At 40.8% G+C, this 20,323-nt stretch overlaps 2 protein-coding genes across 9 annotated transcripts in view; both read left to right on the top strand.

Moving 5' to 3' along the window:
* The window catches only part of CWH43 (cell wall biogenesis 43 C-terminal homolog), a 30,428-nt gene extending 16,360 nt beyond the window's left edge, over nucleotides 1-14,068 (top strand). For all 3 annotated transcript variants that reach the window (XM_042053287.1, XM_042053286.1, XM_042053285.1), the window contains 6 exons: nucleotides 2,216-2,351; nucleotides 3,531-3,680; nucleotides 5,926-6,070; nucleotides 6,670-6,731; nucleotides 7,784-7,939; nucleotides 9,442-14,068. In XM_042053287.1, the coding sequence (XP_041909221.1) occupies nucleotides 2,216-2,351; nucleotides 3,531-3,680; nucleotides 5,926-6,070; nucleotides 6,670-6,731; nucleotides 7,784-7,939; nucleotides 9,442-9,529 (737 nt within the window). In that variant the 3' untranslated portion in view covers nucleotides 9,530-14,068. The remainder of the gene's footprint in view (nucleotides 1-2,215; nucleotides 2,352-3,530; nucleotides 3,681-5,925; nucleotides 6,071-6,669; nucleotides 6,732-7,783; nucleotides 7,940-9,441) is intronic.
* Nucleotides 14,069-17,524: 3,456 nt separating this feature from the next.
* DCUN1D4 (defective in cullin neddylation 1 domain containing 4) overlaps nucleotides 17,525-20,323 on the top strand; it is a 41,995-nt gene continuing 39,196 nt past the window's right edge. For 2 of the 6 annotated variants that reach the window (XM_042053105.1, XM_042053104.1), the window contains exon 1: nucleotides 17,563-17,670. In XM_042053105.1, coding sequence (XP_041909039.1) covers nucleotides 17,646-17,670 — 25 coding nt within the window. In that variant the 5' untranslated portion in view covers nucleotides 17,563-17,645. The other 4 variants (XM_042053107.1, XM_042053110.1, XM_042053106.1 and 1 more) reach the window with 4 other exon arrangements.

Below are 20,323 nucleotides of genomic sequence, written 5' to 3'. Positions count from 1 at the left end.
AGCAATTGTAGCTTGGTTGTCATGATTTTATTGTAAAGAAGAGTGTCTAAACTGTTGCTCATGGGCAGGATTTTGGTTGGAAAATGAGCTATAGGAAACGAAGAATTTGGACTCAAGATTAGTGCTGTTGCAGAGGGCATGGAAAGGAATTGGCCAGGAGTGCTTGTAGGTGTTATTTTTTTCCTGTGATGCCCATGAGATAGGGTAGACAGGGGACTGACAGCTTAAGATCTAAGGCAGTTCAGGAGATTAGGAAACGTCGCATTCCAGGATTTGTTGTTCTCCAGTCCACCACAGGATTTTCCTGAGCAGCTGAGGCTTTACAGACCCACACAGTGAAAAGGCACTGACAGGTGCTCCTGTGCAAGTCTTGATTTCGTGGCAGAGATATGCAGGAATTAGTGAAGAGAGAAGAGATTTTAGCATCATTCACTCCATTGTCCCATGACCAAAGGTTCAGAGATCTGGGCTATGCTGGCTGTCTGGTGTTATGAGAAAACAGCCAGGACATTTAATGAATTGAAATTTGGAGCATTCTTGTACGTAAGTCATGTCTGGGTGCTTATTTAATCTTTGCATATTTATTTACGAATTTTAATGAATGGATTTATTTCTGGTACCTATAGTTCAAATTAATGAATGTTAGAAAAAGTTGATTACCTGGTTATGTCCACTGGCATTTCTTTGTGGAAATGAAATATCACTTCTGAAAAAGACAATCAGTAAGTCAAAAAGGCAGCAAATTCCAAAATATAAATTAATAAATCATAATTTCTAATAGGTGGAAACAGTATGCTGGAGTTTTATGTTACATGTATATTGTTATATAAAATACTACATTAACATTGTCAGTAAATGCATTTGTTAATGCATTCAGAATTAGGCTAGAAATTCCTGTAAGAAGAGTTCCTGATTCTGAGAACCCCAGAGGAAAGAGTGGCTATCTGCTTCAGGATAGGGGTTGTCTATTTTTAGGTGTGGTGGTGTGTGTTACTTGGGCTCATCTCTCTGTTGGAATAGTGAAGATGCAACATGTAATGGCTTTTGTGACTGGTACTTCTGTCTGCCCTGGAGGGATGCAATATCAACCTCTCTTAATGGTTTCAGTTACTGTTCCTGTGATCAGCATGTATGCTAATGATGTAGAAGGAAAAACCTGGGAATCCACTTAAGAGCTCTGAGCTCCCATTTTCCCTGTTGACAATGCTTTACACTGCTACGTATGAGATTTGGAAAGCAAAAAATCTTCTGTGTCAAGTGCTGCTGGATGGAGTAGCCATAATCCCTTGTGGAAGGGCTGTGGGTGAAGTGGTGACTATTTCCCTTCCTGTGTAGGAGAACACTCCAAGGGGGGCATAACTGCAGCCAAGAAGGGAGCACTTGGAGCACTTGCTGCTGCTGCAGCTGTACTGACCTGCTGCTCAAGCTGAGTCTGGATGGTTCAGCCATCCTGTGGACAGCTTGCAGACTCCCACCTTCCTTCAGGCATGGGCAGGTCTTTCTTAGATACCAGTTCCTTGAGGGACTGCATAGTTCTTCCTGTATCCTGAAGTTAAAATATAGGGGAACCCATCATGTTCCCCTGGCAAAACCGTACCTCTGCATGTAAACAGAGAGGGACCAGAGTGCTGTGGGGAAGTGAAGTGGCTGCAGATGGTCAGCAATTCATTGGAGCTGGGAACCCTTCTGTTACCATGCCCTGGGGCTGATGCTAGGTTGCTCTGGGCTGAATAATTATTTTGGCAACAGCATCCAGTTCTGTCTTGGACAGGACCCTTTGAAGCACAGTAGGATTTGGTAGATGAAGGGAAGTGCAGATGTGCTATGTAGTGTTTGTTCATCGAGTTGAAAGCAGTAGACTTGCTGTTAATTTGTGTGTGCACAGTATCTCTAATGCTTTTGAAATGGCATGAGGTCTCTTCAGGCCAGCTGTACTCTGCAGTCTCATGTATCTCTGGTTATGTACCAAGGATGAGCTATGGCAAGCAGTCACTAAGTACGTCTTCATCGGAGGCTGCGTGGCCTGCGATAGCCAGAAGTTTGGGCATGACTTTGTGGCCAACATTGATTTGCCTTGACTGACTCCTGCAGGGCTTGTGTCCATCCCTCTGTAATCAAAAGGGAAATAATGACATTATGTAGTTATTTGTAAGTCCCATTTATAGGTAACAGTTATAAATGTGAAATTTTTTTTCTTTTTTCCCGCCCATTTTAGAAGCAGATTTTATCACTATTATAGAGAGTGATGCCTCTAAGCCATTCATTGGAAACCATGATCCAACAATGTGGCTAGGAGAAAGACTAGGATTTTATACAGATTTTGGTCCAAGCACAAGAGATCACACTTGGGGGTGAGTCATCTTTCCATGCACAGTGACAGTAAATAGATGTAAATATACTGCCCAATACAAACTGCACTAATACAGAAGCAAAGAATAGTTGGAATAATAATCACTATAATCACTTGTTGAAGCTTGTCTTTTAGGAAGAGGCTTTGATTCATTAGCATTACCATGCAATGTGGATGGAATTTTCTCATTGTTAAACATGATCAGGTTTTGGTGCCTGCCCCTGTAACCTACTTTGGTTTTGGTGATGCAGAGAATGGCATCCTGCCCTTTAATATACAGATTTGGAAGTACTGTATCTGATGCCCATTTCACATTATTTTGTTTTGGGCTCTGAGAATTTTATATTTGAGACTTAAAAACGTGATAGCAGTTGGAAAATGTAGTGCATCAGAAGGTATGAGAAATTTTCAATTCATTAAATCCAGCTTGGGCTGTATAATGGGAAATGAGAACAGAAAGATGCTTATCTATTTGACCAGCTATTTTTTGTCTAATTTTACCTTAATGCTTGACCACCTACCAGTTGCATACCTTTAAATATCTTTGCCCTCTGGAAAAATAGTGTCATATAATGTGGCTTTTATTTTTCAGGGGGATATGCACATTTCTATGGCAGATGGAACTTCCTACTGATGGTGCAATGGCTGTTTAATTGTTGCCATGTGTGAGGGGTATTTAGTAACTTTCTTCTTCCAGAGCCTGTCTATTTGAAGCAGAATGGGGCAGAGAAGTCATTCTCTGAGATTTTATTAATGAAATACATTGAAAAACCTGATGCAAAATGTCCAAACAGAAGCTGAAAGAAGCGAAATCGCCCATTTTAAGGATGTATTTCTACCTACTTCTACTTTTAATAAAATACATTTTAATTTCTGGTAGTACAAAACTCTGTTTTGCCTGAAATACAGATTGTGAAAAGCTCAGAGAAAGAATTCATATTTCTGGAATAATATTTCTTAGTGTAGGAATTAACTTGATTATACATTTTTAGACATGTACTTAAGCAGTATTTTAGAGGGAAACCTTCTATGTTCAGAAAAATCCACTAGAGAGGGTTAGTATTCTGGTCTTATAATTTTGTTAAATGACTGTTAGTCTTCTGCTCACATTTGCCTGCTTAGTTCACACCTTTGATGCTTGTGAACCACAAAATGTAACTTTTTGCTTCTCCTCATGTAGGATTATGGCACTATCAAGGTATCCAATTGTAAAATCGACCCATCACCTCCTTCCATCTCCAGAGGGAGAGATTGCACCAGCCATCTCCCTGACTGTCAACTTCACAGGGAAGCTGGTTGATTTTGTCGTTGCTCACTTCGGAAATGAAGAGTGTGTATTTTATTTATTTTTAACGATAGTGTACGAAGTCACGTAATGTAATTTGTGAACAACTGGGATCTCTTCTGTACCCTTTAAAATCTGGTGCTGTAATACTGGTTCTAACAGGGCACATTTGAAGAAATAGTATGACAGTTTAAAATTGGTTAAACTACTGGTTTAAAATTTTGAAGCATTTTTTAAGTAGGACAAATGTGTCATGCAAAACTCAGCTGAAGTTACTATCTGAATTAGTAGAGATTTAAAGATACTGTTCTGCAAAGTCACAACAAATGATAGGGTTACAGATGCATCTCAGTGCAGGATAGCATCCTTCTGACTTTTTGCATGTGGAATAGATCTATTACATTCCACAACGAGTGTAGATAGGTATAGTTAGACAGATAGCATAAATGGAAAAATGTTATTTATTAAAAATAAAAAGTAAAAAATCTGAAATCTCCAAGAAAGGACAGTGTTGAAACAGCAGCAAAAATATGCATCAGTTTCCTTCTGAGAGTATGCAAGTGGAAATATGAAGTCTGATCTCTGAACTCAGAAAAGCAAAATAACTCAAGTGATGGAAAAGAATAAGGTATATATTTCAATTCTTGAAAACAATGTTTTGATTACTTGTGTGTATTAATAAGAGAGAGTTTTGTGAATGCTCGATGTAGCTGTAATTTCTGATATAATTGATGGGATATCTAGTATGTTTGTGGCTATGTAGTAAGATTTGGAATTTAAAAAAAATTACTACAATTCACAGAGAGGCAAATTTATGGGTAGGGTGCAGAATATTATAACACAAAGAAGCTGCTCAGAAAGCCATAGGAATTCTCTGTATCCCATTTCCTTCCCCTGTGTAGAAACTGCACCAAACCTGCAAATTGTTTATAGATTTTCCCATTTACTAAACAAATATAGTTGTCAGAAATCACTCCCCATTTTTAACTCTAGATAGGAATCTGTGCCTCACACAGATGATTTGACTTGCCAGCCTGAGAAATTGTTTGTCAAAGTAGAAGAAAATAACATTGTATTCTCCCCTGGCAGAGAAATGAGATAAAGATGAAGGAGAAAATATGAGGAGACGCATGGGAAATGAGTGCAAATTAAATTGTGTTTTAGAGGGGAATGAATTTGTAACTAAATACTGCGCATAACTCATTTTTAGTATATTTTTTTCTGCTTCTTGGGTTGACAGACTACAGAATACTGGATAACTAGGGTTGTTTTTAAACACAGTTTTTAAAATGTGAGAATATAACTATGTCTGTGCCTTTAAAAGATCCCATCTTCTGGAGAGGTGTAATTATGGAAGGAGCAGCTAACTGAGCAGGCAACTTCATATATACCTAGGTCAGGCTTCTATTTAAGTGTTTGGGGGGTTTTTTGTCTCCTGTCTGTGTGCTCTTTCTCCCTAATGCATTTGCTTCACTCAGAAGCACCACTGTTTAGAAAGCATAGCTGCACTTAAATTGTTGTCTTCTTTTGGGTTTACAGATTCCAAAATCAGCTCTCTCTGTCAATGTTATTTAGCCCAGACTACCAAAATCAAGAGGACAACATGATTTACACAACTGTTTAAAGTCACTAACATGAAGAATCATAGAAAGAGAACTACTTTTGCATTATTTTATGACAAATCCAAGGACAGGGACTGGGATCCAGTGAAGTATTTTACCAGGCTCCACTTGTGCTATCACTTTTGATCAAGTTGGAACTCTTGTGTAAATCTTGTTAAGGAGGTGTAGAATACATGCCGAATGTAATTAAGTAATGCTAATGATACAACTCAAGTTACATTTCATAAATTATGGGACCCAGACTTTAAGACTATATTTACCATGATCTATCCATCATAAAATTTTTGTTAGCATGTAAGTTCTTTGTTATGCACCACAGGGTGCTAGCTCAGTTAAATTTTAAGTGCAAGCAGACACAAAGCCTTAGATAACCGAAACACTAACATTCACATTTCCTAGTGATGGGATCAGTATTAAAAACAAAACAGTAATAGAAAATGTTGTTCCTGTAATGGATAGAAAGAGAATGTGAATTACATCTACCATGGCCATGTGGTTTTTATCAGATATAGTGATAATTTTGAATCAATGAGCTTTCTGTGAACTTTCATACTCTCTAATACTGAGCAACAAAAATGGTACCAGATTAATTTGTGGTTTACTATGTCATAGCACAAAGATTCTGAGCTAAAATGTATATGTCTTAAAGTATTTTCCATTTTTTTCAGAGAAGACTTGGACAGAAAACTCCAAGCAATAGCTGTTTCAAACCTATTGAAGACTAGCTCTAAGCAAGTTGTATTTCTAGGATACATCACTTCAGCTCCTGGATCCAGAGACTATTCCGAATTAATAAAAAATGGAAATGTCCAGGTAATATAAGAACACTGCATCTTTAGAGAAAATACATATTGGAAACACTCAGCTTAATATTTCAAATTGGTAACTTCATATAGGCGGAGAAGAAAATACCTGCCCATTTACAAATACAGTCTTTAGCTACCTCATGATATCTTGCAGAGAAGGTGGAGTTACACAGTGAAAGAACAAGAGGCAATGGACAGCTGTCACCACAAGGGAAATGTCAGAAGAAATAAAAAGTCGCAGGGTTGTCAAGCATTAGAACAGGGGCCTGGTGAAGTTGCGAAACCTTCATCCTTGGCGATATTCAAAAGTTAGCTGCATAAGGCCCTGAGCGACCTAAGTTATTTTGACCAGGGTTGGGAGTAGGTGACCTCCAGCCAGCCTCTAATTCTGTGATTCTTTTGTTTTAAAAATGAGCTCCACATTAAAAGACGTCAAAAAGTTGTCTGATTTGTCCATGTCTAACAGTGAGGTTTTTTCTTTCTACCTTATTACAATGTTTAGGCAAAATATTTTTCTGCAGTGAGTTTACACATTGTTACTGATTTAAAGCCTACCCAGATGAACACTTACCTTACTTCTTTGACCTTTTTCCCTTTCCCTTCTAGGATATTGACAGTACAGATCGTGACAGATGGTGTAGCTATATTATGTATCGTGGAGTAATAAGGTATGTTAAAGTGAATCACTTATTTGTTGGTTTAAGTATCTTTATGGTTATCAGTTTTATAATCTTTTGTAAGTGATTGTGGAAGACTCTTACATCCCTGAACAATTATTGTGGGCAGTTGGGTCTATCATAAAATAATGTGGAACAGTGATCTCAGGATCACAAGAGCTGGTGTATTTCTGAATATAGTTTGCAAAGACACTATTACAGGTTTCATCATTCTGTGTCAAAAGCCTTCAGATCTACTCTGCTTTGGTAGCATAAAACTACATTTTCCCAAAGCTCTGGCTTTGCAACTTCTTTCTAAAATGTGAAGGCTACACCCTTATTTGTATGTGACACAGAAGATACAAATTTTGAGCTATGATCTTGCGGTTTCTTGAAGCAAAATGCTGATCTAATCCAGCCAATCGTTATGCTGGATTTAGTGGAAACTTGAACTGTGTAGACCCATATTGAGGCACAGGACCTATGCACTCCATATCTTTTAATACCAAATTTCTTGTAAATCATTCTCTTGGTGATGGATGGACCAGAATGAAATTCAGCTTATCCTGAATAAACTATGCTAATTCTGCAGTGTTTACAGGAGTAACTTGATAGCTGTCTTAACAGTATTGAGTAAAAAAGAAAAAAAAGGCAACTAAAAAAGCCCAGCTTAAACTCTATGTGCAATTTGAATTTTTCTCATTATTCATTCAATTGATGCTTGAGTTTCTTTCTTGAATATTGAAATCTTTTCAGTGAAAATTTGGTGAACTTATACCAGCTTTCATATTCTAAAGCTGTAACTTTTAAAAAAAGGTTTTAGACGTAAAACTTATTTTTATTGTCAAACACTTATGGTTTTTTAGTTTTTTTACTTGTGACATGGTGTTATGATCCTGTTTATAGAGCACTTTCATTTTTTTGAAGGTGATATTCACAGAAATGGAAAATTGTGTTGATAAGTTAAAGCATAACTCTTAGGAAAAAAGATACATTATTCATTAAGAATGTGGTGAAATTACCTTGAGTTATTTCTTCAAACTAACTCTTCTCATATTTGATAGGCTGGGTTATGCCCGCATATCTCATGCTGGTTTAAGTGATTCAGAAGTCCAGATGGCCAAATTTAGAATCCCAGATCATGTGGATAGCTATGTTGACAATGACAGAATTGTCACTGATCCCAGCCAAGTTTCTGAGGACATCCATTTCAATCCCAGGTCAGTGTGTCTCATAGGAAATGAAGGGGATGATGTATCTGGCATCTTGTAAAAGAGAAGTCTAGGAACAAGACTTTTTCTAAAGTGGGAGACACTGATCAGTACCCAATTGGGCAGAAGAGTAGGAGTCAAGAACTTCTGATTTGTAATTCCATTTTTTGGATTGATTTGGCGTGTACCTTGGGAAAATCAGTCTGCTGTGTCACAGCATAAATTGCTAGTAATGCTCATTTCACCCAGGCGATTAATTTCTGAGATTGTTTGATAGGGATATTTGCCAAGTGGTGTGGTGACTCATTTTACAGATGATGAAAGATCTCCCATGGTTCTCAGCACTTTGGAGATTGGGGGTCTTAAAATACTGTTATTTAGAATACCAATTACAATATATACATTAAATACTTTTTGCATAAGCATTTCAAAACCTACCATATAATTGGAGCAAAAATTCAAGAGAATGCCTGAGGCAGTATGCTACATGTGTCAAGAAGGAAAAGAAAAGGACTAGGTTTAATGTAAAAGAGTTATATATTTCTAAATTGCTGTCATTTTACCACTGGTATTGCATAAGGAAGAGAAATATGGAGAAAAGTGTTTATTCTGATATTAGTATCAGTGAAAGAGTCATGAAGTTAGTGATAGGTGTTGCCACAGAGGGATAATTTCCAGCAATGCCATGTTTACTACTCCTGACATGCATAATGCAGAATATGTTGCTTTCTCATATACACCCAACAGTTGAGCTTACTCACTTTTTATGCACCACTCAGCCACTGGCTTCCTGTCTAAGCAGGAGTTTGCTCAGACTTTTCCACATGGTGGAACTTGCCTACAGTTAGCATTCACGTTCAGATTTTTCTCAGTTGACTTTAGTACAGAATCTTGTCCTAATTTCTTTTGTCTCCCTATAATTAGAAAATGTATACCCTATTGGAGGAGATTTAACTTTTTCTGATTAACTCTACTTCTTTAGAAATACAATGATACTGCTCTTAAATATTACTTTGCACTGATATTTTGAATAATTACTCCATTTTACTTTTGCAAGTCTGTCTACCATAACAGTTGTCAAAACTTTCATATTTAAAAATGAAAAATTACAATTTTTACCATAATTTTCAAAAGTGAGATGTACAATATTAGTAACAGGGTTGACTGTTTTGATACTATGGGTGTTTAAATTACATCTCCACTGAAATCAGGACTAAAAACTTAGCTTAGAATTGGAGTAGATAAATGCAGCCCTCAGCTTTGTCAGCAGGAGTTCCAATTGCAGACTGCCTATGGCATCAGTGGAACCAATATAATTAATTGTCTCATTATACTCAAAGACCTTTAGTAGGAGAGGGTTCATAGAGTCTGATTTACACTTAAGTGGGGTTGGGGCCTGTTTCTGAAATAAACTGCCTAGAACATTCAGAAGTAAGGTAGTAATTGTATGATTTAATTGCATGGGTTAAATAATGTTGTAATTGTATTGCTTTGTTGAATATTTTTCTTAGGTTTGGATCTTATAAAGATGGACATAATTATGTGCCTATTCATCACTTTCATATGAGCACTCCTAAATATTTTAAACGGACAAATTAGAGCAAGAAAATAAAATATTATTGGGACCAACAAGAAAGGTTTGTTGCTGGAAACTGACTTGGCAGCCAAAAAAGACTACCTTGTTTAAGGATGAGCAACTCCCATGCTGCGCAACACTGTGGATGTCTATGTAATAGTTGGTGACTTTCTTCTTTAATGAGCTGCCATCACTGTGAGGGAGGGAAGATGCGTGCATTTTGATAAACTGGTATCTACCTTGGCCAGATACCTGCTTTGTATGCAGCCAAGCAAGGGTGGGAACTTGCTTTGGCAACAACTTCTTCAGCTTTTGTATAGGTATCATATATCATGAAATTTCAGAGTGCTATTGCTGCTATTGCAATAAAAAGCTTGGTCACAGGTTTTTCAAAATAGGAATGGAACTAGTACATTTTTTAATTGGGACATACGCAGTAAGTATGTGTTGAAGTGTGTGCATTTTCGACTCAAACAGTATTTACATCTGCTGCTATTTTACATTTTATTCTTAAATGAGTTTTACAACAATTTGCAGATAATTGATATTCATAATACTGGAGAAAAAGAGGTGACTTTTGTAGACTTCCTTTCATTAACTGGACATTAGACACTTCAGTGCTTTTACAAAGGGAATAATGGAGTACCTCTGAATACTTATAGTTGTGAGGCACCTACATGAACACACTGATGAAGAATTAAAAACAATCATGCTCAGCATAACAAGGTTTCCGAAATGGGAGAAAAGTTGGTTCTAACTTTTATTTAAAATGAAGTGTAAAGAAGAAAAAAAAAAAAAGAAAAAAAAAAAGCTTTGTTCCTTTGCTATCATTACACTTCAGTAGGACTAAATAGAGGTGTTGCTTTTTTGACCTAGGCAGTGAATTCCCTATTACGTAATGCACATGACAATGTAAAATGTTGTGCCATCTCGGGGTCTCTTGGCAACGTCTTTTATTTTTAGCTCCTGATCCTTTTGTATACATGCAGAGCTTCCCTTAAACAATGAGGACATCTTCATTGTTGTCCAAAGGATGTTTCCTGCTTGTGAGAAACATGTTAGATAATGTAAGTGACCCTCTCAGTTTGGAAACCACGTTTGTGATGTTGGTATTTAGTACTTTGTGTCTTTCCAGTAATATCTAAGCATACCATAACTGAAAGTAATAGGATATGTTACAGGAAAGAGGGTGGATATTCTTTTCTCCCTCTAATTCTTCACCATATATGTTTGAGAACAGCTTGAGCAGACTCAATTTTATTGTTTCTCTATGTAAGCAAATACAGGATGTGTTTTTACCCAGGGTTTCTTGTTCTGTGGAGTCAGGTAATTGCTGCCAGCACCAAACTTGTCACTTTATCAGGTCACCTGTCATTTTGCTCCCTTGTTTGTGGAGCTGTGTTTCTGAGGGTGAAACTGATCACTGGTCTTTGTGGACAGAGGATATCTGAAAGGCATTTAAAAGTCTCAGTGGTTATATATTCATCATCTCAGATGTAACTAACAATTAACCAGCCGCTGTTGAACTAATTTCTCACCTATGTGTGCTGTGGGTGTCTTTACAAGCTCTCTGAACTTGTTCTCTGTGTGACTGTCCAGCAAGACAGGATGAATTATGTTTTGGAGTGATAGAAGTGATTTTCTTGCACTTCTGGCAGTTTTCTTCTGCAAACACCAGTAGCCCTTGTCTCTACTTTCTCCCAACTTGCAAAAGCAGCTGGCACTGGCACCAACATTGCACAGCGCTCTGAGTACCCTAATTTATTTTCAACATGCCCTCATGCTAGCTCTGATGCACATCCAGCCACAGGTTTGCCTTTTCATAGTCTGTAGAACACATAAAATTATCTTGCCACGTTACTTAACATTCTCCACAAGCTGACTTTGCAAATACCTTGTAATGTGAGCAGATTATTAATGTGAAATGCAAGAAATGATACGTATAAATACAAAAAGCTTGAAAACTCCTAATTTTTTAACAATTGAAAAATAGGATGAAGGTATTTTTCAAGAAGTCAGACAGCATGACTTGTATAACAGATCAGATTATAAATAATATCTGTATGTAATCTTCAAAGTCTCTGAGCATACCTTTGATTTAGACATGTTCACCCCATTAGAAAGGTTCATGTGGACAGTGACAAAATCTAAAGTTTGAATATTCTCTTCTTCTGAGTAGTTTGTGTAGTTTAATGTATATAATTCGTAGCTAATATTTGTTGACATTTGCATTATTTTATCAGAATGATTAAGAAAATCATGACCACAAACTGTGTTTATACTTCTACTACTGTGGTTAGAATCGGGAAGCTAAAACTAAACTTTATTTGTCTTTACATCTATACACTGATCTAATCTCTTGTATCTCACTGATTTAGAAAACTGTGCGTTATATATCTAAGTCACAATCGCTGTTTCAAACTATGACAGAAATGTGCTAGAACAGGTCCTGCTGCGTGTGTGACTAATCTTTTAGTTTTCTAATCATACTCTCTACATCTCAGCTTTCATAAGAAAGTATATTATGAAAGAAGAAGTTTGTGGATACCTTCATGCATTCCAAGATGGCTTGCAAAGAAAGAATGTATAAAATAAGCATTATTTACTAAAGTTTTGAACTTTTGCTGGTTGTAAAAGGTCTAGATTACATATATCTGACTTCTAAATGATATGTATTCTGTTGTACTCCAAATCTCATCCTCTGACATTTTGTGCAGGTCAGTTGAAGTTTGTAGGAATGTACAGGAAGAGACAGCAGTACATCAGGAGTCTGCCAGTGCCTATCTTGGAATAAAAAAGAACTCTAGGTAACATGTATGAGAGCAACTTCTGAGAGTCATTGTACTGGATTCTTCAGCAGGGTGGGGACTCAGTCTCCTCTTACATATATATTCCTGCCTTGACTCAGGCATTTCTATGTGTATTGTAAACTTAGCTTCAGGAGCAGTGACTCCAGTGTTGTCACAGAGCACTCCAAAACCTGGGGGCTGCTGTTCAAACCTCTTGGGCTAAGAAAGACCTGAATTGTTATTTCCCATTGCTAAAAACAGTGTTGCAGCTACGAGCTGAGCAAAAGTTGGACACACCCTTTGGTTTTGAACCAGAGTTGATGTTATTGAAACAAGTTGTTGCAGCTTAAGTGTGCAGATAACCAGTTCCCACCTGTCTCACTGAAACGGAGCACTGAGAATGTTCACGGTCCTCTACTGACAGTGAGGGAGCTTTGTGCCCCCAGAGAGAGGTGCTGGCTGTTTTGATGCACCTCCAGGGTTCAGGAAGAAATTCTGAGCTGCTCTCAAGCTTGGCTGCTTAGAGTTGTCTCATGATGAATGAAGAGAATTTAAACTTTTAAACTGAAGCTGAAAAAAACCCTATAAATTGAATGTAAGAATTTAAGTATCAGCTATCAACAGCCCTGAAACATGTTTTTTCTCATATATGTAAAATGACATTTGTTTGCAGGGTGTTACAAAAGGATCTTTGGGGCCAAAGTAATATGGCCATGGAGTAAGTGTTAGAGAATAGACCTTTTCATTTCAACGGGGAACATAGTATGGGTCCATGGGACAGGGAGATTAAAACGAGCTGAACTGTTTAATGAATAGTGCTTTGAAGCAGTTCGTAAAATCTGCAGCTACTGCTTTCTGCCACTTGAGGTCCTCTTTTATCCCTAATTAGTACAGTTTGCTGATACCAAGCAGGAATAACTCACAGGTTATTAGGTGTTAGGTGCCTCATTGTAACTCTGAGGGCAAAAAATCTTTTCAGAAGCATTACAAAAAGCTGTGTTTACTTGGGTATCAGTTACCTCTTCAAATCTGCAAATGATTTAGAACTGTGTTTGCTGGGCTTCTTGTAGGCAGTTTGTTTATTTTCTTACAATACCCTGTGCTGTACTGTGCTTTGTTGCTGCGTTATCTGCTTTCTTCATGTTCAGCAAATTCTTCTGTGGTAATGTTTTTTTTTCAATACAATTCTCTTCCCCTTCTGACTTGTAAAACACATCATGACTTGTGATTCTGGTGCCTAAAATTAACTTTCAAGCTTGTTTCGAAGCAAAGCAAGATGAATGAAGGTATTCAAGAGATACAATGGCTTTAGCAATCTGGAATCTGATATCTTTTGGATACAGAGGGGAAGAGTTTCCTTTTGGAAATTCTTTCTCAAAGATGCATCTGCATGGTTTCTGATAGTGAAGAAGATACAATTCCTGTAAGATGGCTCCTCTTTCTCATGTTATCCAGTATTTTTCACAGTCTACAATATGAGGTTTTTTATGTGGTTGCCATTTTAGCTATCAATTTAAAAAAGCAATGCAAACAAAAAAATAAGCAAACAATGGCAGTCTTTCTTCAGAAAAAAGAAAAAAAGTCTGCAGTTTCAAGTTTGATTTAACAGTGTGTAAACTGGCAGATGCATTTACTACCACTCTCCACTTCATGGTTTGTTATTCCTCTCCTGTGCATTGATGGGAGCACTTACACGCATGTGTAGTAAGCCAGATCTGGATATTCAGCTGGCTGGGAAAATAAACAAACAAATAAAACTAAAAGAAGTGTTGAGGGGTTTGTTTTGTTTTGGAATTTTTTGCTTTTTGGGAGCACTGAGGACAGTCTTGCTCTTTGACCTACCTTGCTATTTAGCTGTCCAGGTGGTTGCTCTGGCACAAAAGAAAGGATGCCAGGAGGGTTAGTATTAAGACACTCACGATGGACCTGCTTAAGCTGTCTCTGTCCCCATAGTGCCAGGTGCCCACCAAAGCCTCTCTATCACTCCCCTGTGCAACTGGACAGGAGAGAGAAAATATAATGAAAGGCTTGTGGGTTGAGATAAGAACAGGGAGAGATCACTCATCAGTTAGTGTCATGGGCAAAACAGACTGACTTGGGGAAATTAGTTGAATTTATTGCCCATCAAAATCAGAGCAGGACAATAAGAAGTAAAACAGATCTTAGGAGCACCTTTCCCCTGCCCCTCCCTCCTTTCTGGGCTTAACTTTATTCCCAGTTTTCTACCTCCTCCCACCCAGTGGCTCAGGGAGATGGGGAATGGGGCTTATGGTCAGTTCATCATGTGTGGTTTCTGCTGCTGCTTCCTCCTCAGGGAGAGGAGTCCTTCAACTGCTCCAGTGTGGGGTCTCTCCCTTGGGAGACAGTCCTACATAAACTTCTCCAACCTGAGTCCTTCCCATGAGTTACAGTTCTTCACAAACTGCTCCAGTGTGGGCCACTTTTCCATGGGGTTCAGTTCTTTAGGAACAGGCTGCTCCAGCATGGATCTCCCACAGGGTCGCAAGTGCTAGCTATCAGGACCGTGCTCCAGTGTGGGCTTCCCACGGGGCCATGCCTTTCTTTTGGGCATCCACCTGCTGCAATGTGGGGTCCTCCACAGGCTGTGTAGGTGGATCACTGCAACCCTGTGGAGCTCCATGGGCTTCACCACAGACTGCAGGGGAATCTCAGTTCTGCCACCTGGACACCTCCCCCCCTTCCTTTACTGACCTTGGTGTCTGCAGAGCTGTTTCTCTCACATATTCTCACTCTTCTCTTCTCTGGCCACGATTACATCTGTGCATTAATGTTTTTTTCCTTCTTAAATATGTTACCACAGCGGCATTACCCCCATCACTGATTTGTCTGCCTTGGAGCTGTCTGGCCTTGGCTCTGTCAGACATAGGGGAAGTTTCTCACAGAAGCCACTCCTGTAGTCCTGCTATCAGAACCTTGCCAAGCGACCCAATACAATGGTTGATCAGCCATGACCTCACTGGTCTGCTGTATGTAAAATGAAGCATTTCTGCATTTTGTAAACCCAGGCTTCAGAAAGAAAATACAGACCTGATTTTGTAACATCTGTTACATAGTGGTTTACAGCTAGTGGTAACAAATGGGATTATTTATAACTTCCTGAGGTTGGAATGAAGGTGCATGTTTTAATGTGCCTTGTTCTCATGGGGCAGGCCTTTTCTGGCTGATGCATGAATCCCCTGTTTAACAGGCAGAAGCAGAAAACAAAGTCTCTTTTATGTTTCTCTATGGATTTCTTTGCAGATCTAGTTTTTAAGGGTCAGGGATTATATTTGTGCATTCAAAAATACATTAAAGTTTTGCTTGGCAAGCTTATTTGCTTTACAATTTAGAGTGGAAGTAGTTACAGAAGCTGTAGTCTAAGGAAATATTTTTAAGGCCAAGTAGTATCTTTCATTTTAGACTAATATAAATGGAGGGAAGTGCAAACCTTTCTGTCTTCAGATAGAACCAAAAAGGGTTTTTCTGTGCCATGTTTCCTTACATCTGTATAAATTTACAACTTTGTAAGGCATGGAAGAATTTTTCTTTTTGAATACGTTTTTATTCTGAACTAGCAGCCTGCATGCTTTTATGGTCAAGTGAACAAACAGACACCCCTAAAGGGATAGTTCCTCTTAAACCAGAATTAGATCAGATGAACTGCAACTCAATGGTGCCCCTATTGGGTAAAGAACTTGGGATGACACATGCTGATATGAATGTCTGGCATGTGGGATGTTATAGAACTACCCAAGAAGTGAAACCTAGTTTGCGTTGCTTTACAATTACTATTTTTTTGCAAAGGTTTCACAGAATCACAGAATATTCTGAATTGGAAGGGACCCACAAGGATCACCAAATCCAGCTCTTAAGTAAATGGTTCATACGGGGACTGAACACCAACCTTAGTGTTATTAACACCAACCAACTGAGCTAAAGAAAAGATGGTGAAAATAGGAAATATCCTGAGATAAAGGCAGGAAGTTCTATAGAAATAATTTCAACGACATAGTGAGTAAGTAAGAATTTCAAATAATGTGATCTTTCTTTGCTCTGACATGGTTTTTAGTACATGACTTGAAAAGCGGATTCATTTTCTTGTGGACTCCATCCTCTTCTCTGTAAAACAAGCAGTTGAAAACATAAGATGTAGCTCAGCAAAATAAATCATCTGCACTTGCACATTCTGACTGGTTCACTGAGATGCAAAGCTAAGGCACAGCTTACAAAAAACCCCAAAGAAACACAAGCAGGCCTGTGATCAGTTAATTCAGGACTGTATGTTAATGCATTACTCCAAAGAGGACAATTATCTGGCCCTACTTCAGTTTCATAGTCCTTGACTTTATTTTAACTTAACCTCTTAGCAGAAGGGTTTTTTTCAGTACTCAGTTCTGTCATTATAATCCTCCACTGCACACAGACGCTGCTCTAGCAGTCTCTTCTCATCTGTGTTTCAGCACCGAGTGGTGCCAGGGACGGCATTTATCCCTGAAACGACACGGGATGCTGAGCTCGCATGCTAAGCAGCAATGACCTGCAAGGTGTCTTCCTCCTCCGGCTCAGGGATGGAGACCTCTTTGTGCAAGGAGGGGGAAGTGCTCCACGCACTAGATTTCTAGGATCGGGAACAATACCTAGGGGTATGAGCCGCTGTCATCGGCCGGCAAGGAGCACTCTTGGCCCCAGGTTTCCCCACCGCCCATCCTGCCGCTGCTGGAACATTGACCTGACACTTGTCTGCGTTCGGCTGGCGTTGGCAGCCTGCCATTTGTTCTCCTCTGGAAGAGGGAGATGGAAGAAATAAGGAAATCGTTCCAGACTGGCCGGTGATTTGGCAAAACCGCGTGGGGATCACGGAGCAACAGGGAAGTGCCGCAGTCCGGCTCCCCCCCCGCCCCGCGGCACTGCCCGCCCGCCCGCGGCCCCTGACGGGCGGGGCAACCGCAGAGGTCACGCCCCCTTCTTCGCTCACCCAATCGCATCAGAGCATGGGCGCGGCCCTTGGCCCCATAGCCAATCAGTGCAGCGGGTGACACAAAGTGGCGCTCCTTGCACGCGCTTTAAAGGCCGGGAAAAACTGGCAGCGCCAGAGTCCAATCAGAGCGGAGAGGGGCGTGGTCGGCTCAGCCTTTTGCCCAATGGGAGGCCGGGGAGGTGGTGCGGGGCAGGCGGGCGTAGAGTGGCAGGAGCCTCACCCAGTAAGAGGGCGGCACTCACCGCCTCCCGCAGCAGCTCGGACCAATGGACCCGGGCAGTGGGCGGGGCGGAGGGATCCGTGCCCGGGCTCTGGATTGGGAGCAGGGCAGGAGCCGGGCCGGGCCGGCAGCGTGTGCAGCGCTGCACGAAAATGCACTCGGATGCCGCCGCTGTCAGTGAGTAGCGCCGGGGCCGGGCCCGCCGCCCGCGCCGCTGCCCGGCCGTAAGAACTGTCCGGCTGGGGGCGGCTTCTCTTGCCCCTGACCTGTGAGGCTTGGCCGAACGTGCCACCGGGACTCCCGATGCCGGGGAAGGGTTCAGGCCCGCGGGTGCGGGACGGGCGCGGAGCGGGGCGGTGTGTGCGTGCCTGCCGGTGGGGTCCCCGCGGGGACAGCGGGAGCCCCGTGGCCCTCGGCGCGCTCCCCCAGGGGGCGGGGGCGGCCCATGCGGGGGCGGGAGCGGGCGGGGGCAGCCGCACCGGAGAGGGCCGGGGGCGCTCGGAGGGCGTGACGCAGTTTGCCCGACCCGGCTGGTGAGCGGGTGAGGCTGCGGCCGGCCCTCGTGGACGACTGCGAGAAGGCTGGGGCTGCTGTTAAGGGAGGGCGGGCGCGGGCTGCGGGGCTGGGTGTGTGGGGGAAAGACGGGCGGGGGTGAATTAAGCGGGTTCCGTCGGGCCGGTGCGGGAGAACCGGGCTGCGTGTGCTAGGGAGCGGAGCCGCGGCGCATGGTGGGAGGTGGAGTCCCTTCGGCGGCGGCCCCACGCAATGGGGCGCCGGGAGGCGGCGTAGCGGACTACAACTCCCAGCGGGCCCTGCGGCGGCGCGGCGTGCTGCCCCCGCCCCGCGGACCCCCGGCCTGACCCGCCGTGCCCGCCCGCCCTGGGGAGCACGGGGGGTTCGCGCCGCCTGTTTCGGAGGAGCGTAGCGCGGGCTTTATCTCCGCAACAGAGTTTCCCGCTGTGCGTTCCGAGCAGCAGGGACCGCTTGCTGTAGGCGGCTTGCTTGGCGTAGGAGGGTCACGCATCTGCGTGGCCGTGGGGTGGCCGGGGTTCAGGGACAGGCACCGTCTGCGTCCGCTGGAGAGACCAGGCTGTCATCCCGAGCACAAAGCTGTCCTGCCACAACGACCTCCCTGTGAAATCTACCAGGAACGTGTTCTCGCTGTGGCAGGAGTTGCAGCTCTGAGATGCTTTATTACAGTAGGACTTGCTTGTGGGAAAGAGAATGAAAATTGAAGCTTTGATCATGCGTTAATGAATGATGGTCTGACTTTTGGACAAAGTCCCTAAAGCAATGGTGGAAAGAAATGCTGCATAATGCCTGAATTTTCTTGAATCCTTCCGTGTCTCTCAAAATGAGGTGTTGGACAGGGGCAGCCTGGTAAAGGCTCTAACTCATAAGGTTGTATCATTTCTTTAGTGGTTCTGGTTTATTTTACCTTTATATTTAGGGATCATTATGTGTCGGTGGTGCAGGCTGCCATTAAAGCACAAATAATTGCCTCATATTAGAAATGGCAGGGTAATTATTCTAGAAAATGCTTTCTGTTCAGTGTCTTTTGTCATGTGCCCGTGCACAAAAATGCAGGTCCTCATTATACACGTGAGTTAGTTACAAATATTTCAGAGCTCCCTCATGTAGGATGTTTAGATTACATAATGACTTTTAATTTTTAAAAATTTTAACTTGTCTGCAGAAAGTAGGAAGAGTACTCTTCCTCAGCCTTCAGCTATTACTGGCTTTTCATTAAAAATGTGCCTTGGAGTGATCAAATCTTACACCTCACTTTGTTTTTGTTTTTTTTTTTGGGGGGGGGCTTGTATATGTGTAATTTAAATAGATATGTTTTCATAAATTAGCTAAATTATCTGTAGCTTCATAGTGGTTGGGTTTTTTTCATTGATCTAAATGCTTGAAACAAGAAGTGTTCACAGCATAGTTTTGCACATACAAAAGCTGGCTTATGATAGTCTTTTGACTGAACGTTTATTTTGAGCCACCTTTTTGATCCTTCTTAGATCCTTATCTGTTCTTATGATATAAACTCTATTAATACATTTTTTCTCAGTCTCAGTTTTACTTTCTGAATACACACCTTTCATATTATATGAGGAAATCAACTTTCCTTTTTTCTTTTGAAGATGTTTGCTTAAAAGTTTGTTGCAGCTCCTGTATAATTGGAAAAGCCTTCTCTGTACAAGACCATGCAATAAATTGAATTAGGCAAGTAAAGAGGTTTTTTTTTTACTGTTTCTCTTCATTTTGTTGTATCAGGGTGAGCTCTTATTTGTGTAATTGCAGCACTTCATTTAAGTTTATTTTTGTCTGAGTACTTTTTGTGCTAACTCTTAGTGAATTATTAATCTTGTGTTTTCTTTAATTCCCTTCCTCCCCCACTTTCTTTGCAGGTATTGACAGCCAGACTCTGGGCTTTTTCAAAGCATTATTTCCTAGTTTTGTTTGTGTCTTCAAGCAGAAGAAGATAACTTGCTTAATTTGTCTGTCTTGTGCTTGCCAAAAAACATAGCACTAGGAAGTACAGTGCATCCTGTGAAAGTGTTCAACTCTTGTATCCAATTTAAATATTAGAACATTTAATAGTATGGTTATTTCTTCTACAATAAGTAAGACTACTAACAGGGGCTTGAAGCAGAACCTTTAATTTAAATGTGCCAACATTTTTGTCATATGGTCCAGTTAAGTTGTTTTATGTAAAATCATGGTCTGAGGTTAAACAGGATTTTTATTTTTGGCTCATAAAGAGATATAAACAACTACCAGTTCGTTCAGTGGGGGGTGTATATATATATGTAAAATTGTGCAAGGCTTT

Source organism: Corvus kubaryi, unplaced genomic scaffold (genome assembly GCF_017639235.1).
Source record: "Corvus kubaryi isolate FWS band 111438036 unplaced genomic scaffold, C.kubaryi_AGA036_p1.0 split1-131, whole genome shotgun sequence".
Lineage (NCBI taxonomy): Eukaryota > Metazoa > Chordata > Aves > Passeriformes > Corvidae > Corvus > Corvus kubaryi.
The sequence above is the reverse complement of the archived record's forward strand: the minus strand, read 5'-3'. Positions and strand labels throughout refer to the sequence as shown.